The 19,756-nt window shown below is 40.0% G+C and overlaps 4 protein-coding genes across 7 annotated transcripts; 2 read left to right on the top strand and 2 right to left on the bottom strand.

Annotated features, from left to right (window-relative positions):
- Nucleotides 1-12: 12 nt before the first annotated feature.
- crb3a (crumbs homolog 3a) lies at nucleotides 13-4,866 on the top strand. 4 transcript variants are annotated; one of them, XM_017306078.1, is made up of 5 exons: nucleotides 13-478; nucleotides 705-778; nucleotides 1,094-1,273; nucleotides 3,572-3,612; nucleotides 3,924-4,866. In XM_017306078.1, the coding sequence occupies exons 3-5, from the start codon at nucleotides 1,186-1,188 to the stop codon at nucleotides 4,137-4,139; spliced, it is 345 nt and encodes a 114-aa protein (XP_017161567.1). In that variant the 5' UTR covers nucleotides 13-478; nucleotides 705-778; nucleotides 1,094-1,185; the 3' UTR covers nucleotides 4,140-4,866. The 4 variants fall into 4 exon arrangements, with proteins under 4 accessions (XP_017161567.1, XP_008414315.1, XP_008414314.1 ...); XM_008416093.2 differs by having other exon boundaries at nucleotides 13-496; XM_008416092.2 differs by having other exon boundaries at nucleotides 14-478; nucleotides 1,091-1,273.
- Nucleotides 4,867-7,338: 2,472 nt separating this feature from the next.
- tubb4bl (tubulin, beta 4B class IVb-like) lies at nucleotides 7,339-10,074 on the bottom strand. The gene is made up of 4 exons (XM_008416094.2): nucleotides 9,839-10,074; nucleotides 8,991-9,099; nucleotides 8,802-8,912; nucleotides 7,339-8,717 (listed from the first exon to the last, which is right to left on the bottom strand). The coding sequence occupies exons 1-4, from the start codon at nucleotides 9,893-9,895 to the stop codon at nucleotides 7,660-7,662; spliced, it is 1,335 nt and encodes a 444-aa protein (XP_008414316.1). The 5' UTR covers nucleotides 9,896-10,074; the 3' UTR covers nucleotides 7,339-7,659.
- A 1,336-nt stretch (nucleotides 10,075-11,410) lies between these two features.
- Nucleotides 11,411-15,814, top strand: LOC103468789 (zinc-binding protein A33). The gene is made up of 6 exons (XM_008416095.2): nucleotides 11,411-12,883; nucleotides 13,034-13,129; nucleotides 13,217-13,447; nucleotides 13,525-13,547; nucleotides 13,625-13,743; nucleotides 13,838-15,814. Exons 1-6 carry the CDS (start codon nucleotides 12,497-12,499, stop codon nucleotides 14,374-14,376), a joined length of 1,395 nt encoding a protein of 464 aa, XP_008414317.1. The 5' UTR covers nucleotides 11,411-12,496; the 3' UTR covers nucleotides 14,377-15,814.
- A 226-nt stretch (nucleotides 15,815-16,040) lies between these two features.
- On the bottom strand, nucleotides 16,041-19,188 carry LOC103468790 (G-protein coupled receptor 183-like). Its single transcript, XM_008416096.1, has 2 exons — nucleotides 19,151-19,188; nucleotides 16,041-17,340 (listed from the first exon to the last, which is right to left on the bottom strand). Exon 2 carries the CDS (start codon nucleotides 17,315-17,317, stop codon nucleotides 16,352-16,354), a length of 966 nt encoding a protein of 321 aa, XP_008414318.1. The 5' UTR covers nucleotides 17,318-17,340; nucleotides 19,151-19,188; the 3' UTR covers nucleotides 16,041-16,351.
- Nucleotides 19,189-19,756: the final 568 nt, after the last annotated feature.

Raw genomic sequence — 19,756 nt, 5'->3', positions numbered from 1 at the left:
TGCAGAGATTAGACTTGAAGTAGGCAACTTTTTCTTTTCACCCCAACCCCGAGTCTGAGAAGTGGAGATTACTGAAGGATTAGACTCCACTGGACCAGCTGGCCTCCCAAATTCATCCTTAAAATATCTCAGGAATGCTGATACCCCCTCTCATGATGGGAACCGTTGAACCTGATGGAGGCGCTGTTTAGTGCYACCTCCATGAGCAGGTTGCTAGGTAAGAGCTGGACAGGACAGGGAGTGCAGTTGAACTCACATTGTCTTTGTGCAGTTTGGGGCAAGTGACAGAAACKAGGCTTATTCACGTCACAACATGGCTTAAGACTTATTTAACATTTACGCGACAGACAATTAAACGGATTTGGAGATGTTTTATTCTTTTCCTCAAGGGCTTCATGGGGAAGGAGCTGTTCTGCTTCACTAAACTGCACCTTTCCTCGACTTTGGTACAAAGGAGGATCTGTCCGCCCCGCTGCAGGTAGATAACTGTGCGCAGGTAATGTAACACGAAACTGAATCATGTGACCAATGGGAATCTTTGGGGGGGAAAAAACTGCTTTGCATAAAATATCTACTGAAAGAGCAGCTTTGGATGTAGTCCGGTGGTAAAGACACTTTGAATCGATTTTAGGAGTATTTCAGTGCCTTACGTTTCTTTTTTTTTGGGATATTTTTCTTTTATACCGATGATTATCTATACGCAGAAGTGAGGCGGAAGCTGCTCGTGCGAGAGGAATCAACCTGTTCGATGTTTTCCCGACCGTCCGGATCAAAGCAGGTAGCTGGGTGTTGTCTTATTTAAGTTAGTCAACAGGTCTTATAAGAATAAGAATAAGAATTGAAAGTCGACTTTCCCGTTTTAAAGTTATATTCGGATTGCAACACATTATCTATTYATAGGGTTTCTTTTATTATTATTATTTTCAAGCAGTCTGAGCAGGTTGATGGTGATTCAGCAGCAGAATGAATGTGACTCAGTAGTTGTGGTATCAGCTGCCTGACTCAGCCACACAATACAGAGTGTCTAAGTGAACTCAGAAGGACATGAACCTCCTCTYTTATAATAATGATAATAACACTGTGTTTGTAGCAGTTAATAGGAGGCGTTAAGTTCTCCGAGCGAGTGGTGGAAGCAGTGAAATGGACCCAAGCTGATGCCCAGTGACCCCAGYCTGCCCCGCAGAGATGGCAGCCTGTCCAGAGGTGCTGCCCTTACCTGAAGCCGTGGTTGGGAGCGTTTTACTGCTGGTGCTGAGCAGTAATCCCGTATGGGGTGAGTAAGCTACCATTCTCCACACTCCTACACAAATGAGCTAAGCATCCGACCACACCTATACACACACACGCAGACACACACACACACACACACACACACACACACACACACACACACACACACACACACACACACGCACACGCAATCACACGCAATCACACCTTTAAATCTTTTCAAAAACAAATCTTCAGAGACAAAATTGGATACATGTAAAGGCTTGTTAGTGTTCGGCAGGAGCATTACATTTAAARAGACAGATGTATTTTTGAGCGACAAGGCTGCCTAAAGGTRCACCTTTTAGACAGCAATCCTGCTTTAATCCTAAATTTAGAGGAATTGTTTTGCAGTGTCCCTTCTCTGACCCTCGGTGGTTATCAAGTTGTACTTTCGTCCTTGAAAATCTCACTCTTTGCCATTTGGTGAATGATTGACTCAGGATACCTTAGTCGCTGGTTTCAGTTTTCAAAACAAGACTTTCTCTTTGACACGACTCTTAGGATGCCTAAGACAAGCAAACTGGGCAAATTTGAGTTTTTTTCCCCCCTCTCTATTGTTCAAGCCTGTATGGCGTGTTGACTCTGCATTCCTATGTTTCTCATCTTGCTGCTTATTTGCTCTGCTGGTCAAGAAGTTACAATGAAACTTCATGAGGTAAGCGAGCGGTTACATGGCTGGACAAGGATCAAATAGCTGATAAGCAGCGCCTGACTGGAGGAGTATCTGGTGCTGGTTGCTCGAAAGCGGTCAGAAAATAACTTGCTGAGCTGCAGATTTTGTTTGCTTTTTTTGTCTTGATCTGTCGCAAGCAAAATTATAAAACAGAGTAGGGAGTGATGTGATGCTACTGGTGTTAGTAATTTGATTTTATTTTTGTTGGGTTTTCATTTTAAATAGACCAATTTGTCAGAAAAGTATCATTTAACATGGACTTCTTGTTAAGGTTCCATGTAGGAAAAATTATGCGTTTTGTCAATTTGCTGATCCTAACTAAGGCTGTTATCCAATTAATGGGCTGTTACATCTCAGTTATGACTTGTAAACCAATTTTGTTACTATGTTTAGCCGATGTTTAAATCAACATTACGAGATTAGAGCTGCAGATCTCGTAAAATGGACACTCAGACCATTTTACCTTGCTAGTACTGCGTTTGACTCCCTTAATTCTTTCCAAAAAAAAAAAAAAGATTCTACAAGGTTAAGGGAAACATACCATGGAGAGTTGGTCCATGCTGACATAATAGCATCACACATTTCTGCAGGTTTGTCTGCTGCACATCCGTGATGTGACGAGCCCTTCCTCCACGTCCAGAGGTGCTCTGTTTAATTGAGGTCTGGTGACAGCAGAGGACACCACAGCGCCATGTGAAGCAGTATAGAAATTCACCAGGACAGACATTTTTTAAAAATAATATAAAGGACTCAGGGTTGCCTGTGTGAATTGGATCTTCTATTTATTGTTCTTAGCTGAAAGGAATGATACCTAAAATAGTCTTCTGCTGATGTAGCCCTTCTTCACATGTTCGGGCAATCAGATTATTCTTCTTATCTTTGCTGTATCAATTAGTTACTGGATTTGCTGTTGCCTTGTTGTTATCTCGAAGGTGTCTGTCCGTTCTCCTTCCGCTCACTGGATATTTTCTTTCTTTTGGATCATCCTCTGCGAAACTGGTGTGAGTGAATGTCCTTGCAGACTAACAGTTTCCAGAAATACTCAGATCAGCACGTCTGGCACATTTGGCACCAACGACCATATCCGAAACATTCTTCCTTCCTCTCTGTGATGCTCGGCTTGAACTTGAGCGAGTAATCCTAACTACATTTAAATTCCAAAATGCATTAAGACGTATTTGACCCAGTTACACTTTGTGTCACTTTGGGTAAACTCTGTGAACAGGTGTACCTAAAAGAGCGGCTACTGAATGCAGGTGGATATTTTTCAAAAACTCGTTGTCTTCTATAGCGTACGAAGAAATAAAAACAAACATTGAAGCTAAGCTGAAAATGTTTAACTTTGTTACTTTTACTGTTTACTTTGCTATTTATTCACAATGTGTAACTTATTAAGTATACTCTGGAAAATGGTCTTCTAAAAATTAATTTTTTGGGCTCACAGGTCAAACTATGACTCCAATCACAAGCTGTTTAAAAAATATGGGAGTCTCTGAGGTTGTTTTTGATTTGTGTCCTGTGGTCAGTCAAAAATTGTACGTGTGGCACAGAAAAAAATATCTCTGACAATGATTTCATAATCTGTTTCACTGGAACCAAAGTGACGATTTGCATTTTTTTGTACAGGAAATTCCACTCCTACGACCCCCAGTCCTACCAACAACACGGTAAGTGGAATTGATTTTTAGTGATCTCTTTAAAAAATGATGTAATTCAAGATAAAGCCATGTGAAAATGGTATTAACTAATTAATTGTTCAATTGCAGGACATTTTTAAGCGGAAATAATTTACAAAATTCAAAATGTAATTGGAAAAAAACTGATCTAAAAGGACAAAAAGTTGAATTAAGAAGTGATTATTTTTAGCAAAACTACAGTTAGCACAAAAAGCTAATGCAACTGAAGCATTTGTTACTTTCTTTTATGAAGTGGCAAGGGAATCTGTGAACTTGTGAACTAACTGTTTAACTCCTTACAGATTCAGGGACCAAACATTGCAGCTATCGTGGCCCCCACAGTCACCCTGGGCGTTCTGGCCATAGTTCTGGGCATTCTTGGCTATCTGTTCTTTGTGGTGAAGAAGAAAAGACAAACCGAAGGAACCTACAGGCCCAGCGCAGAGGAAAATTCTGGCCCTCGCAGCGTGGCCGCGCCAGATGCCTTAAAGCTACCAAAGGAGGAGAGACTCATTTGAGATTTGTGCAAAATACCAAAACGGACAAAAAGTTGCAAGCACGTTATCGTGGCGCTGTTGCTAAGTGACGTGGCTTTAAGCTGATAAACTGAGGAAAGAACTTCAGGTTCAAGAGAGGACGGGGAGTGAGCTTTTAAACTCCACAGCATGATTCATAAACCAACTGCTTCCTTTGTAAACAAGCACTGAATAGTTTCTGCTTGGCACCCAGCAGAGGAGCGCTCGATGATCTAATGGAGGGAATCAAGAACAATTAAACACTTCAATCAACTCTGAATGTCAAATAAGCACATTTGATACTGCAGTATTTCATAGGCACTAATAATTGTAGTTGTTATATGTTTTCTTTTTTTTGGGGGGGGGGGTTAGTATCCATATGACAATGTAACACATCAATTGATTAAGCCCATTATGAAGTCACTTGTCAATCTATGCTGATCTATAATGTCATACTATTTTTTGTTCACTTAATTTCATTTGAAATGGACATGGAAGTCTCTTTTTATTTGATGGATTATATCAAACATGATTTTATTTTAACCTAAGCCTGCTGTGTAAATACAAAACATTTCTGATTTTCTTCAAGCAAAAGCAAAAAGCTATCAAATGTTTACACTTTGAAGTATTCTTGGAGCAATCGTCATTTATAGTGGTATGGTTCATACATTTCATCGGATCATTTCGGCATGTTTATTTATGCTTTTACCAATTAAATAGTGAAATATTGGTTTGTTGCTTGTGTTATTGAGCGTGTCGGTCGAGCACGAAGATGATGGACAAAATGTAGGTTGGGGAAACGGATGTCTTATCTAATAATTAAGTATCAACATGTACGGTTTCTGAACTTACTAAGATACTCTCAGGACGAGAAGCCTCATCACTGTATTTGTACAAAAAGTCTCAGAATGATAAAACAACTTTGTAGATAAGCTTTTCCTGTAACAAGAATGTGAAAAGAGTAAAAGCAGAGTCATGGTTAACTTATTTGTTGAAAAACTAGCAGAAGAAAAGCGCTTTTCCTCTCTACCATCCAATATTTATAGGAAACAGACTGAACTTTTATTGTCCCAGGCTTCAGTTCGCACCATGGACTTACTATATGTGACAAACTGATTATTCATAATGAAAGGCTGTCACCGATAGCTCCAAGTACCTTTGCTATCATTATATTACAAGATTGGATTGTAAAATATGTTGGCTTTAAGTCTACAGATCTTTAATTGAGGCATTGATTATGAATGTCTTTTTTCCTATGGTACTGAAAAGACTTTCATTAAGGTGAAGTGGGATTTTACAACATTTTTGAAAACAATGTGAGTTTTCAAAGTAACTAATAATTTAGTAACTAATAATTTCACACAAAGACTTTTTGACCTTTTGGGGATAAATTGATAGATTCACTGGGTCCATAGATGACCAAGGTAGAGTTTTCTACAATATCTAATGGATTGAATCTAAATTGTGTCTAAACTCACCTGCCTCGTGGTTCTGCTAAAACATGGTTTTTGCTCCCCTTTCTTACATTGAGTATGTAAAAGAAACAGTTTTTATTTGATGGTTAGATTAATTAACCACATAAAATCTGGCTAATACTTTCTAAAGAAGCAGTTGTCAATTTTGTTAAATTATTAAACTAAACTGTGATTAACCGTATTCATTTGCTTTAGTTTCAATAGCCACACTCAGGTCTGACCTAGAGAATCACTATATCACCAGAATAGGCAACGTGAAGAGCGCCAAGATTTAAGAGAATTCACGGAAAGATGAATAGTCATTTACACATGAATGGGTTACAGAAAACCTCCCAGGGTTTTTGATGTCCAGCGAACAACAACAATGAGAACGTTTATCCCAAAATAGAGAAGGCATGGAAGAGTGATGAACTTTTCCAGGAAAAACTGGTTTATCAGAGCATGAGCGCAGTGACGACTCCTCCTGGAGGGCTGGGTAAAAACATCTGTTGGAAAATTGCAAGGCTAAAACCACCATTGATCAAACATAAAAGAAAGGACAGTTACACATTTCCTAAAATATCTTCTTGATGATCCCCAAGACCTTGGAGAGAATACGCTGTCGATTGATAATAATTTTAAAAAAATGAACGTTTTGTAAGGTCTGGATTCTGTTTCATTTAACATGAAACTTGTACAGTCATAATGAAAGTCAAATAGTGATAATGTGATACTCTAGGCTGTTTCAGTGTGTGCTTGCTTGACTTGTCTGTGCAATAGATAATCCTGATGGAGTCAAGTGAGATAATTTGGCATGAGTCATGAATCGCAGATCACTTGGATTGGATACCACACAACCTGTTGCAGGATTAAAAACTGCTCTGCAGACAAGAGCGGGTCAGAATTCCTCCACAAGGACTTAAGGGACTCACTGCTGGATTGTATTTAGCAAAGTTTTCAGTGGAGCAAAAGTGAGATCTGTGAGGGGTCAAATGCTATGTTTCGTTGAACTCCATGTAAAGCAGTACATAAATATCCGGTCTTTAAATCTGACTGATTAGTTCGAACTGTTATTGCAGTAATGTTAAACATATTTAAAACATTAAAGATGATTTATAAATTAATGAAACGAGTCTTTATCAGTGTCGGTTTTAACTGTGCTTTATCTTTTAAATTTTTTGCATTGAGCACAGAAAGGCAAGTTTAAACCAAGCAAACTGTTTGTTCTCAAGGACAGAGATAAATGGGAGCCAAGATCGGAGGAGTTGTTATTTAAGATGGTAAAATTAGACTGGTAATGCTGAAAATTAGGTAAATATTCATATGTCAGTAGTAACTGCTTTTAGATGTATTTATGTAGAATAGTTATATTGCAGAAAAGCTTTATTAGGTTTTGCATAGATCTCTCTAGATTGCATCAAGACTTCTACAAACATTTTTGTAAAATTTTAATTATTTTATTCTATATTTGAAGAAAAATATAAAATTACTTTAAGTAGATTTTAAATCTTATACCTTCAATTTATCAACCTAAATTACAGACTACGATCAGACAATCTTATTATTTAACAAACAGGTCTTTTGTAATTTTCTCTAATGTTTTTAAAAAAATTTAGATTTAGATTAAGTATCATGAAATATCAAAATCCGACTAAAAATACCACAATCAGGATTGTCTTCAACAAAATAGCACTGGCTGTTACGTGGATGTTTGAGATTACACTAAATGAACTCAGAGGCATGGAACAGGCCTTTCAACGTGATTTTATTCAATTCTTCACTTTCAAGGCTTCACAGTTAAAATCACTTGCTTTTGGACATGGCAAGACAATGACAGGGCAAAAGTATGGAGCTCCACGATCCAGTGCTTTCACAACATAGACGACTTTGTAAACCAATCACAACACTAGTTCCAGTTAATATCAACGTCTAACACTAAAGCAACACCAATCTAGTTTTCTCAATGTGGAGAACTTTTCCATTTCAGAAGGGAAGGGTGGAGAAAAAAAAGGGGCTGGGAGATGGGAGATGTAAAATGAGGTATGGCAGTTGTGTGAGACGAGGTTATTTTATGCGACTTCCTCCTCTCCCTCCTCTTCAAATTCGCCCTCCTCTGCGGTGGCGTCTTGGTACTGCTGGTATTCGGACACCAGGTCGTTCATGTTGCTCTCAGCCTCAGTAAACTCCATTTCATCCATGCCCTCGCCTGTGTACCAGTGGAGGAAGGCCTTGCGGCGGAACATAGCGGTGAACTGCTCGGAGATGCGCTTGAATAGCTCCTGGATGGCCGTGCTGTTGCCAATGAAAGTGGCGGCCATTTTGAGGCCACGTGGCGGGATGTCGCAGACAGCGGTCTTCACATTGTTGGGGATCCACTCCACAAAGTAGCTGCTGTTCTTGTTCTGTACGTTCAACATCTGCTCGTCCACCTCCTTCATGGACATGCGGCCCCTGAAGACGGCGGCGACGGTGAGATAGCGGCCGTGGCGTGGGTCGCAGGCGGCCATCATGTTCTTGGAGTCAAACATCTGCTGGGTGAGCTCAGGCACTGAGAGGGAGCGGTACTGCTGGCTACCCCTGCTGGTGAGGGGGGCGAACCCTGGCATGAAAAAGTGCAGACGGGGGAATGGCACCATGTTTACTGCTAGTTTACGGAGATCGGCGTTGAGCTGGCCGGGGAATCGCAGGCAGGTGGTGACCCCGCTCATGGTGGCCGACACCAGGTGGTTGAGATCTCCGTAGGTGGGAGTGGTGAGCTTCAGTGTGCGGAAGCAGATGTCGTAGAGGGCTTCATTGTCAATGCAGTATGTCTCGTCTGTGTTCTCCACCAGCTGGTGGACGGAGAGGGTGGCGTTGTAGGGCTCCACCACGGTGTCGGACACTTTGGGAGAAGGCACCACGCTGAAGGTGTTCATGATGCGATCGGGGTATTCCTCACGGATCTTGCTGATGAGCAGGGTGCCCATCCCAGAGCCAGTACCTCCACCCAGCGAGTGAGTAAGCTGGAAGCCCTGGAGGCAATCACAGCTCTCGGCCTCTTTCCGAACCACATCCAGGACAGAATCCACCAGCTCCGCTCCTTCTGTGTAGTGACCCTTAGCCCAGTTGTTCCCAGCTCCACTCTGACCTGTGGGTCAAAATGTTCCACTTTATTTATGATCCACAGAGAAAATGAAAAACTGTGGATTCACATTAAATACGCCAAACATACCAAAAACAAAGTTGTCAGGTCTGAAGATTTGCCCGAACGGACCAGATCTGACTGAGTCCATCGTACCGGGTTCCAGATCCACTAGGATGGCACGGGGCACATATTTTCCACCTGAAAAGATTGAGATATGACTAAAACCATGAATTCTTACTATTGTTTAGCATTGCTACTGCTGGATCGGCAGCCTACCTGTGGCCTCATTGTAGTAGACGCTGATCCTGTCTAGCTGCAGGTCGCTGTCTCCATGGTAGGTACCAGTGGGATCAATGCCGTGCTCATCGCTGATCACCTCCCAGAACTGTGAGGAAAAACAGGGGTGATGGTTAGTGAAGTAAAACAACAAGTTAACTTTATTTCACATTTTTACCTAATGGTATAAAAAAATTGCATTTACAGAAATATAGGGTTTATGTAAAGCAAACTAAATGGTGAAACACATATCTAAACAGCAAAGCTTCAGTCTGAAACACTTTCTCAGAAGTAAACAAGCACGTTTACTTCTGACGGAAATGTTCTGATAAATATCTCTTTGCATGTTTTATATAAAAAGAGATATATATGCAATCTAATATTTAGGCGTAGAAAAGTGTGGTTATAATTGGTCAAGCAGAAAAGATTGGACTGAAAGTGGTTTGATGAAAATAGGTCAGAAAAAAGGGGGAGGGGAAGATGCTCCTCCACCGACAGTAAGGACGCACAACACACGATCTGATTACCTAAAAATGTAATGCCACAGTCAGGAAATATATATTTATAAACATTTGATTCTATATGCATTTCTATAGTTATAACCAGTTTGTTTTTGTTGCAATTAAATAATTACTACAGTGTATGCACTTCAGAAAACATCACGCGGTTAATCGACGATTAATGTTTGTTGTTGCATTTTGCATATTCAAAGCGCTGCAACGATTTCTGATTCGCTGCACGGAGTTGGAGAATTCCGAGAGGACGGATTAGCGGCCGCCGAGCGAGATGCGTCTGCGTGAACATCTGCACAAATCTTTCCACGACGCAAAGGTCTATACATTAAGTACCTTTGCTCCGATCTGGTTTCCGCACTGGCCGGCCTGCAGGTGCACAATCTCGCGCATTTTGGGCAGAGAGATGGGAGGGTGGTCGAGTCGGAGCTGGGAATCTGAGCGCCGGGGATACCCAGGGTGATGGCTCCCTGCTGCAGTCGATTGTGCAGGATTTGTTTGCGCCGCCTTTAAGATCCTCTCTACTGGCCTGAAACGGTGGTGCAACCTGACGTCATCGCCATGGCAACCAAATACTGGAGGAGCCAAAACCCCGTGGAAATGGTGGATAGGATGCGAGGGGCTGCATCACTCCTCTAGATTCTCTCACGAACCGACTGACCCGCTGCAAAACACAGACATGCACACATTGGGCATGTGCTGAGACTGTGGGAGGCAGTTTGATCAGCTACTCGTTGGCATGAAATGAGATTAAATGTGTAAACATGAGTTTTATTTAGAACTTCATTGTATTTCAAAACCATCAAGACTTTTTTTTTTTTAGCTGGCGTACTGGAACCTTGGCAGGTTGGTGTGCACCGAAAAGGACCCAAGAATCAGTTGATATTATTAATGTAAAACATTTCTCTCGCTGGTTCCCTTCAGTCTTATCAAAACGGCACTTTAATTGCTGTTAATTGCCTCTAACTTTGCAACATTGATGTATTATATTCAAAAGTGCTTTTAGTGTAGCTTAAAACTTAAGTAGTGTTTTCAGCATTCATCAGCTCACATGGTGTTTAAAAGCAACACCGGGTACTGAATTGAAATTATTAAGCATTTCATATTCATAAAAAAGCACAACTATTTGAATGATATAATTAACAACATGTCTAACAATCTAAAATGACATGTTCACAGCCTAAAAATGGTCACCAAAACCTAAAAATACATCCTCTCTTCTAACAGACACTTTTAATCTGAATCCTCTCTGTCTTTAATCTAATTTTGGCTTCTACCGAGTTACAGGAGAGTGAAAAAGACTAAAGCTGGATAACATAAAGAAAGAATAATGTACAGCAGCTCTGAGATTTTGACAAATATTATTAAAATATAAATGTAAAATGTATAAAAATTAAACTAATATGCTTGGTGCTAAAAAATGTGCACAAAAACATAGCTCTAACAGAGCTGCCTAAGTTTACACACCTTAAGACATCTTGAAGCTGTTGTGATTTAAGTGATTGAACTCATTTATTTTCATTTTAGTTTCTGTGTTGATGATTTTCTTATGGTTCATTTATTTGCTTAGCTCTTGCCATTTTAGTGTATCCTTTGTGTTAGTTAATGTGCTTTACATTAGTGTTTCTTTCTATTTACTTCTTATGTTTGTTTCTGTGTTTTCCTTAAGTTTTCTCTGCTTCATTTTTCTTTCACTTCTCCCTTATTCTGACATTTTGATCCAAAACACATAACTGTCCATCCATCCATCCATCCATCCATCCATCCATCCATCCATCCATCCATCCATCCATCCATCCATCCATCCATCCATCCATCCATCCANCATCCATCCATCCATCCATCCATCCATCCATCCATCCATCCATCCATCCATCCATCCATCCATCCATCCATCCATCCATCCATCCATCCATCCATTTTCTTTACACCCTGCCATGTCCCTTGTGGGGTCGGGAGGGTTGCTGGTACACATAACTGTCTACACCAAATTTGGAAAGAGGAAGACAGATTTTTTTTGCTGTCAGTTACATAGTTAGCTTCATCTTAACTCAAAACCACAATAGTAAAGTCTTATCAAGATAAAATAAAAGTTTCAAAATGGGATGATAAGAGCACAGAGCTAAATCTGAGAGAAGATCTACTGGGTCGACTGAATAGAACTGTTTACAAGCAATGTTTTCACAATCATTTGGACAAAACGTGCTACAATGGTTRACTCAAAGGTGTTTTAATAAAGTATTGGTTAAAGGTTGCAACCAGGAAAATGCAACTTAAAATTTTTTATTTAATATCAAAAGTTTTTCGGCAAATAAATAATTAAACTTGAATTATCCAGAAAGGTGGGAAAAGTTGTATTCATCTTGTGTTTTTAAAACGCCACATAAACCTCGTATTTTGCCAATGATGTGAACATTTTTGGATTAAGATTTCAAACCAATTAATTTCCAAATTCACTTGCCAACATAATGAGGAARCAGTCTGAGCCTAAGTGATAGTTTGGCAACAAAGCTCCAGTCATTAAATTCACTCATAAAAATAGTTGAACTATTTTTATCTCACTTTCCTCTGCTCAGATGGCCATTTGCCATAGTAAATTGTTTAGAGCTCCTATTGTTTAAAGCAGGTTGTTGTCCTGCTTTAAGCCGTCAACACAGATGTCACAACTGAAAYGTTCAAATGTATGTCCTGAAAGATCACATTCCAGCCTTGTAGAGAGTTACCAACCAGTTTCAACTGGCCAATGAGGCTTTATTTCCTGTTTGCCAGCCATGCTACATTCGGGGCTTTCTCACACGGCTGCATGACTGATGTTACACCCACAGAAGCCAAGCACAGGAAAACCAGGAACATTTGCCTCTTCTCATCAAGAACAATAGATCAGCYTGCAGTTAACRCACACTGAGACTTCAGGACGGCGTGTGTCGGAACCAAYGCTAAAGAGCTTTSTTTTTTTWTTWATACTGAGCGTTTGACATTYGTAAGGTAAGRATCATGTCTCTCCCAGAGGAGGATCTGACATGTCCAGTGTGCTGTGACATCTTCAGGGACCCTGTTCTGCTGTCGTGCAGCCACAGCTTCTGCAGGAGCTGTCTGAAGAAATGTTGGGACACAAGGACAAGGGAATGTCCAGTTTGCAGAAGGAAAGCRTCCAAATGCCCTCCTCTGTCCAACTTAGCCCTGAAGAACGTCTGCGAAGCTCTTCAGCAGGTGAGGAGGCAAAAYTCTCTGGAGGAGCAGGGGAGGTGCAGCTTGCACGGGGAGAAGTTGAAGCTGTTTTGTCTGGCTGACGAACAGCCCATCTGTGTGGTGTGCCAGGCGTCCAAACTTCATAAAAATCACGACTGTTCCCCGGTTGAAGAGGCACTTCTGGATTGCAAGGTAAGGGGAATAAACAGCCTTTTTGAGAGCGGTTGACAGAATGCGGTTCTACTACTCCGCCTTGATTGTCAACCGTCGTGTGAGAGAAAGAGACGAGAGAGCAAAAACGCCCGAAGTGATGTCTGCTGATTGGATATGTTTGGCTTTCAGGACAAACTGGAGTTCACGCTGAAAAGTTTGGAAAGCAAACTGGAGTACCTCAAGAGAAAACACCAGACCTCTGCTGACATGTTGGCACATGTTAAGGTAATTCACGGTTAAACAAAAGCAACAGTTATTTCCATAAAGAAGACTGAAAACATTAAAACGTCTTCCTGATAATCTTCCTGACAGTATCAGACACTGACCACTCAAAAAAAGATAAAAAACCAGTTTGAGCAGCTACATCAAGCCCTTTGCGATGAAGAGTCGGTCCGCAGGGAAGCCGTGAAGAAGGAGGAAGAGGAGAAGACTGCATCGATCAAGAAAAAATTGAATGGACTTTCAGCAGAAATGCTTTCTGTCGCTGAGACCATCTCTACCATCAAAGCACAGTTCAAAGAAGATGATATGATTATATTAAAGGTACAAGCTGCACAATGCAGCAATACCGTTGACGATTAAAAACACACTTATCTTTAATGCTGTTTTTTTTCTTTCAGAATTTTAAAGCCACTCAGGAAAGGTAGGCTGCTAATATTTTAAAGCATTAATGTTATAAAATACACATAYATTGTAATTATTACTCTGTTTTAATCACAGGGACAAAGATATGGAGAATGATTTAGATGACATGTCCAGTTTACTGCTAGATGCAGCAAARCACCTCTCTAACCTGAAATACAGTGTCTGGGAGAAAATACTGGACAACATTGACTACAGTAAGTATATTTAACAACTKTATAACAGRCAAATTGTTCACCGCAAACCTGATTTGTAGGTGATCAATACTCTGGCTAATTTTCTGCTTTGTAGCCTCTRTAACTTTAGACCCAAACACAGCGCACCCATGCCTCGTCCTATCCGAAGACCTCACTTCCCTCCATTACTCACAGCAGCCCAGCTGTTGCCCTGACAACCCTGAGCGCTTCCACGTGAGTGCAGAAGTGGTAGGAATGACCTCGCGCGGCTCAGGAAGCCACCACTGGGTTGTAGAAACAGGAAGTAATCAAGACTGGCTCCTGGGCGTGGCCTCATTGTCTGTGCCGAGGAACGCCGAGGTCGCAGCTCGGCCTGAAAATGGCTTTTGGACTTTGTGCTTCCGGGACGGAAAGCTCAGAGCAATGAGCTCGCCGCCCACCCTGCTGACTGTTACAACTAGGCCCGAACAGGTCAAAGTTCAGCTGGATCACAGCAAGGGAACAGTGTCATTTTTTGACCATACGGACAATTCGCTCCTGTATGCTTTCATGCAGACATTCACAGAGCCTTTATTGCCGTATTTTTATACACAGAGTAGTCACCCTCTGAGAATAATGCCAGAGAAGGTGCTTATCACAGTGCTGCGCCAGTAAGTAGGTTTTCTTTCTTCTTCTCTTTTTAGTTTTCCTGTTCTCCCAAAACAATGTTCCTAAAGGTCTGCCTTCATTTTACACATTTCTGGACACAAATCCTCATGTTTGAGCACAGAAAMTTCCAGCTTTTAGTTCAAACCAACTCMATCCTCTCAAAACCAAGTAATCTTACTGAAACACTAAGCTTTGCTTTTAGGCATTACATAAAAGACTCCCCTCCCCAAATTGAAAACAAGCAGCATTTTGTAAAAGTATTCACATTTCTTCAGCTTTTTACACATTTTGCCATGCTAATAAAGCAAACATTATAGTATTTTATTGGGATTTTAAGTGGTTCTATAATTCATTATTAAAAACTGAAGAGTGTGGCATGCATTTATATTCATTATGCTGTAAAACCACGTTTTGCTGCAGTAACAGGTGCTGGAACTCAAACCTTCATGACATATGTTTGGTTTTCTAACCAGATTCCTCAGTTTTGAGTTGGAACAAATTTAGATAACACTTCTGTTATCTAAATTTGTGGACTTKGTTAAGCTTTTTAAATAGCAACTAAAATCTCACCTTTCTACAAATGCTCCTGCAACACTTAGTGTTATGAAAACATTTTTTTACTTACTTTACTTTTACTTACTTACATAAAATGAAATGAAAGATATTTACCACGTTTGAGGTTCTAACCTGACGAAATGTGAATTTCTGTTATTGGCTATGAAAAACACGTGACCTTTAAAAAACTATGAACMCTGGTTATTCTTCTTAATGAATGTTAGAATTGGATTTTCAGTGGTTTCTACTTTTGTTGCTCCATTGTAATAACTGCGGAAGCTGCAATGTGGTAAACACTGTACCAGTTTGTACTAAATGGACACTGAAAGGGCTGTATGAATAGATTTGTGTTTAGGTCATGAGTTTATGTCTTGTGCATCCAAAGCAATAAGTGGAACTTTAGATTTAAAATAAATTATTTTATATAAGAACTTAGTGTTTTTATAATTGTCAGTGATGGTCTTTAAAAAACAAAACTAAAGCTAGTTTTAGATGTTTTGCAAAATTCGGACTAGGACCAAAATAGRGCTTTTGGTCATTAGTTGGCTAAATAAGTGTTTCTTTTTTCTCTTTAAATAAAACAATCTGTACAAATTTCCTTCTTCTCGATCTTTTTTTAAGGTCCATGTAGCATTTAGCTGCCCCAAGATCAAAAATTATTATTTGGCTCCTGATTTAGTTCTAGGAGGAACACAAGCTGAGCCAAATATTAAAATGTGTGAACAGTGTCAATATATGTAATATGTTATTTAGAAAATCGGCCAGAGGTTTATTCATTTTTTGCTCATAGGAGAGTAATAGAAAAAATACTGTGATGTATTTTCGCCCTCTGTGTAATTTTGTTGCTGCCTTGTTGTGTTTGTCATCAGTAGTAAAGATTCTTTGTGAAGATCTTGGCTGATTTCTCCTATTTTTTCTTGTGAGATGTACATGTTTGGGATTAGCTCAGTAAATATGATGAATATAAAGCCAAATTTACATATAAAACAAACAAACAAACAAAATAAAAAACACAAAAGTGTTTAATTTTTGTTCAGGTGACTGACATCTACTGACCAAAACATATTGTTGTTGCACAAAACACAATGGCATAGGAAAGGAAAATTTGACAAAACTTCATATTTTAAATGACATCATTTATTTTTTATGGCTTATATTTATACACAAGAGGGCGCCAAACCCAAACAATTGACTTGTGAGTAAAAGTTATTACATGCCAGTACATTTCAGGTTATAATGAAGTTGTTACAACATGGACAAACTTATATTAYTATATCATGACATGTTTTCTCAAAACTGCTTTTATTTACTTGGCGTGAAAATAAAATTAGATCTAAACATATTTCTAGAGGGAAAAAAAACTCCTTCAGTCTATTTCATTATATTATATTTTGTCTTCATAGTGTRATAATRTAGTCTTACAAATCTAAGCTGATGGTTTTTGTGCAGATATATTTTTATTTTTTTCTGTGGTGATGCAGGAAGTGAACTTCTTAATGCAAGCATCTGGAAGGAAAGGAACCTTCTCCAGACGGGACAAGTAGACAAGTGGTTGGATAGTGCTGCTAATGTTTAGAAAAGCGAAGCCAACGGGCTGCACATAGCAACGAAACACTTCGGGGGTGTAATGATCTTCAAATGGAAACAGTGCAACAAGGGGCAAATAGTTGAAAACAATGATACGGAGGATGGAGAGCACCATGTTGAAAGCCTTCTTCTTCATGGGATGCATGTCATCTTTCCCGGCGCCACGAGATTTCTTCAGGACCCATAAGATGCTGGCATTACAGACCACCATCCAGGWAAAGGTTGCAAGGACCTCGCCAGTGAACACCTTCTCGAAGTTGGGAAAACCGCCCACCATCTTGGCTGCAGAGTAGGCAAAGGTGAGGCAGAGCACCAGCAGTGTGAGGCTTAATCTGTATTTGATGGGCTTCAGCTGCCCAAACGTGATCGGAAAGAGCACTGCCACAAATCGATCCAGGCAGATGCAAGAAAGAAACAGTGGGCCGCTGGTGTCTTTTACGCCGAAGGAAAACTTAACGGCCGACCAGACCTCTTTGCTATGCCAGATGTAAAGATTTAAAAAGTTGAGGGGGGTCATGGTGCCAAAGTAGGCATCCATGAAGGCCAAGCAGCCCAGGAACAGGTCCGAAGTGGACGGTTCTTTGCGATTGCGGATAAGAATTGTAATGACAAGCAAGTTGGCAGGTATTCCCACGATTACATTGACGATTTGTAAGGTAAGATCAAACAGAACTCCCTCAAAGTACCTCTCGCAGCCATCRAATACGCTGAAATGTTTAACAGTGCCGTTGACATTAACTGTGGTGTTGCGAGGGACTTGTGCAGAAACAGAGGTTGAGTTAAGTGGCAAGAAGTATCTGTCCATGTTGACCAGCAAAAGCAGTGACTCTGAAAGAGAGAATGGAACAAAAGTCGTGGTTGTTATYCAACTTATACAACATCACCGAGAAAGGATTTTTCCGTTAAAGCCCAGAGTTATCTCAAAGATTCKTTTAATTCTCTTAGCCTTTTCCCAACTGRGCAAAACTCCAAACTGTCACATCAGACRTGCTTGTTCTTTATTAGTCCCCTTGGGTTGTGATCTCTGAGCAGTCGAGTCTCAGCAGGAACAAAGTGGCTGCAGAGGCAGCTGTTAGACAGTAAAAACATGTTACAAACACCAACAGGACCTCTCCTCAGGCTGTTATTTTGTTATTGTGTCTGTGTGGGCTCTCCTCCGGGAAACACGACTCCCTGAACGAGAAGATGTCTGAGACACTTCAGAGACTCCTTCCGCCATCCTTTCRTAGGAGAATAAAAGAGCATCAACTCTCGGTTTTAAACAGCAAAGGTCATACTTTGYGCGCCGACAATAAATGATCGTAGATGTTCTAGAGCTTTTTAAAGGTCAGTCGCCACATGCGATTGTTTCTAAAGCTATTTATGAACAAAGAATGCTAAAATGGGAAATAAATTTAATACATTTGAATGATGAAAAGCTGATTTAATATACGAGGGTCACATAGGTTTTGGCTGCAATCTCTGTATATCTTCCTGGAAGTAGGAACACAATCTTCTCTGCAGATTGTCTTTAAAGGTTGAAAACTGTTTGCTGCAGCTCTGATTATTGCTTTGCACACAATCTGAAACTTAAACACTCTCTTAAAGTCATTACACCTGAGCTGCCTCCAGCCATGGACTACTGAGACCACTGCCTGTGATTATTCCTTGCCATCAGGGGGTCTGATCTGCTTTATTGTGGACCTTTTTTAGCCTCAACCCCCCTGAGAATGGTGTTTCCAAACTCCCTCTGCTACAGGCCTCACCTCAGGCCGGTCACACTCCGGTGGGATTAATCACACCTGCAGAGGACTGAAGTTTTTAACCAATAAGCTTTTCCTTCGAGATTACAGACAAAGTCGATTGTTTTTTTGATGTTTTTTTTTCGTCAAGCACATCTTTTGACAGTGAAATAAACGAAAGCACACTCTAAAAGATTGGCTCTTTGTTCGTCTACAGCATGAGGAAATGAGCAATTTTGAAGTTGTTGAAAAATCCATCTRCATATGATTTAATCGATTCAAGTTGTAAAAGTAAACTTTAAAAACATAAAATATGTTTGTAACTGAAAAGTTTTCTGCCATAAAAAAAACAAATCATTTTAAATAACCATCCATTGTCTGTACCTCTTAGGCGAGAGGCAAGGTACGCCCTGAACAGGTTGCCAGTTAAACAATTTAAAATAATATTAATTAATTATACCATAATATGTATTTGAACATGCTTTATTTTCACTGCCATGTGCTAAATTAACGATGTTGCCTTTATACCTTTAAAATCACAATAAGCATCAACTTTCAAACACTTTGTCTTGATACTGAAACTAACAGTCCCTTATATAGATGRTGAACAAAAGTTGAAATCCACTTGAAAGTAAAAAAGAAAAATGCAATAGTCTCCTTTTGTAAGGAAGACCTACAAGCTTTACTCATCTTCCATTTTTCCAGCAGATAATGAAAATAAAATACTTTACTGATCCCAAAGGAATATTAAATGATAAATGTACTTTTTTCTCATAAATTCTAGTAAATAAAGTCAAGCTTTAACGACTTGAATAAATCAATTCTCAAACTCAGTTTTAGTTTACTTGCTCAGACACTTTTCATGACACAACCATCAAAAAAATACGTAATTGTTGGACTTCAGAGTTTATACTCACCAGCTTGGTATGTTCTTCTATCTTGAGCCCTACGATTAATGCAGGGTGTTGTCCAAAGGCGCTCATATATCTGTTGTCTGGTGTGTCATCAGTTTGACGCCAACCAGTGAGGGAGGAACATTTAGATTTCAAGAGAAAATATGGACCTCTTCAGCTGAGTGCTTTCGATTTTTTCATGTGGGAAGGTTCTTTGTGTGTCAAATGATTGCTATCATTTACACTCGTGTGACAAATTTATCTACAGGGCAGATGTTGGCAGTGTCTCTGTCTTGATTTAAATTTTCAAACATTTTCTGCTAATTTCATCCAGGCRTTTGCTGTGCAACGCATGCTTCTGCGTCCTCCCTTCATATTTGAATATTTAGCATATGGACTTTGAAAAGATCAGCCCTCCAGATTTCACAGACGAGAATCTGTTTGTTCTTACMCCTCTATTACCAGAGACATTTAGTTAAAAGGCACAGATGGTTTCAGAACATCTCCACGTCCCGGTCATGCATCCAAAAGAGGACGCGGAGCCTTAAAAAACAGGTCACGAAGGCCGTCTCTGCAGTGACGATTAAGGGGACGGGAAAAAGAGAAATTGGAGATTTGTGTGTCAGCGGG

The sequence above is a fragment of the Poecilia reticulata genome, linkage group LG8 (genome assembly GCF_000633615.1).
Source record: "Poecilia reticulata strain Guanapo linkage group LG8, Guppy_female_1.0+MT, whole genome shotgun sequence".
NCBI classification, from domain to species: domain Eukaryota; kingdom Metazoa; phylum Chordata; class Actinopteri; order Cyprinodontiformes; family Poeciliidae; genus Poecilia; species Poecilia reticulata.
The sequence above is the reverse complement of the archived record's forward strand: the minus strand, read 5'-3'. Positions and strand labels throughout refer to the sequence as shown.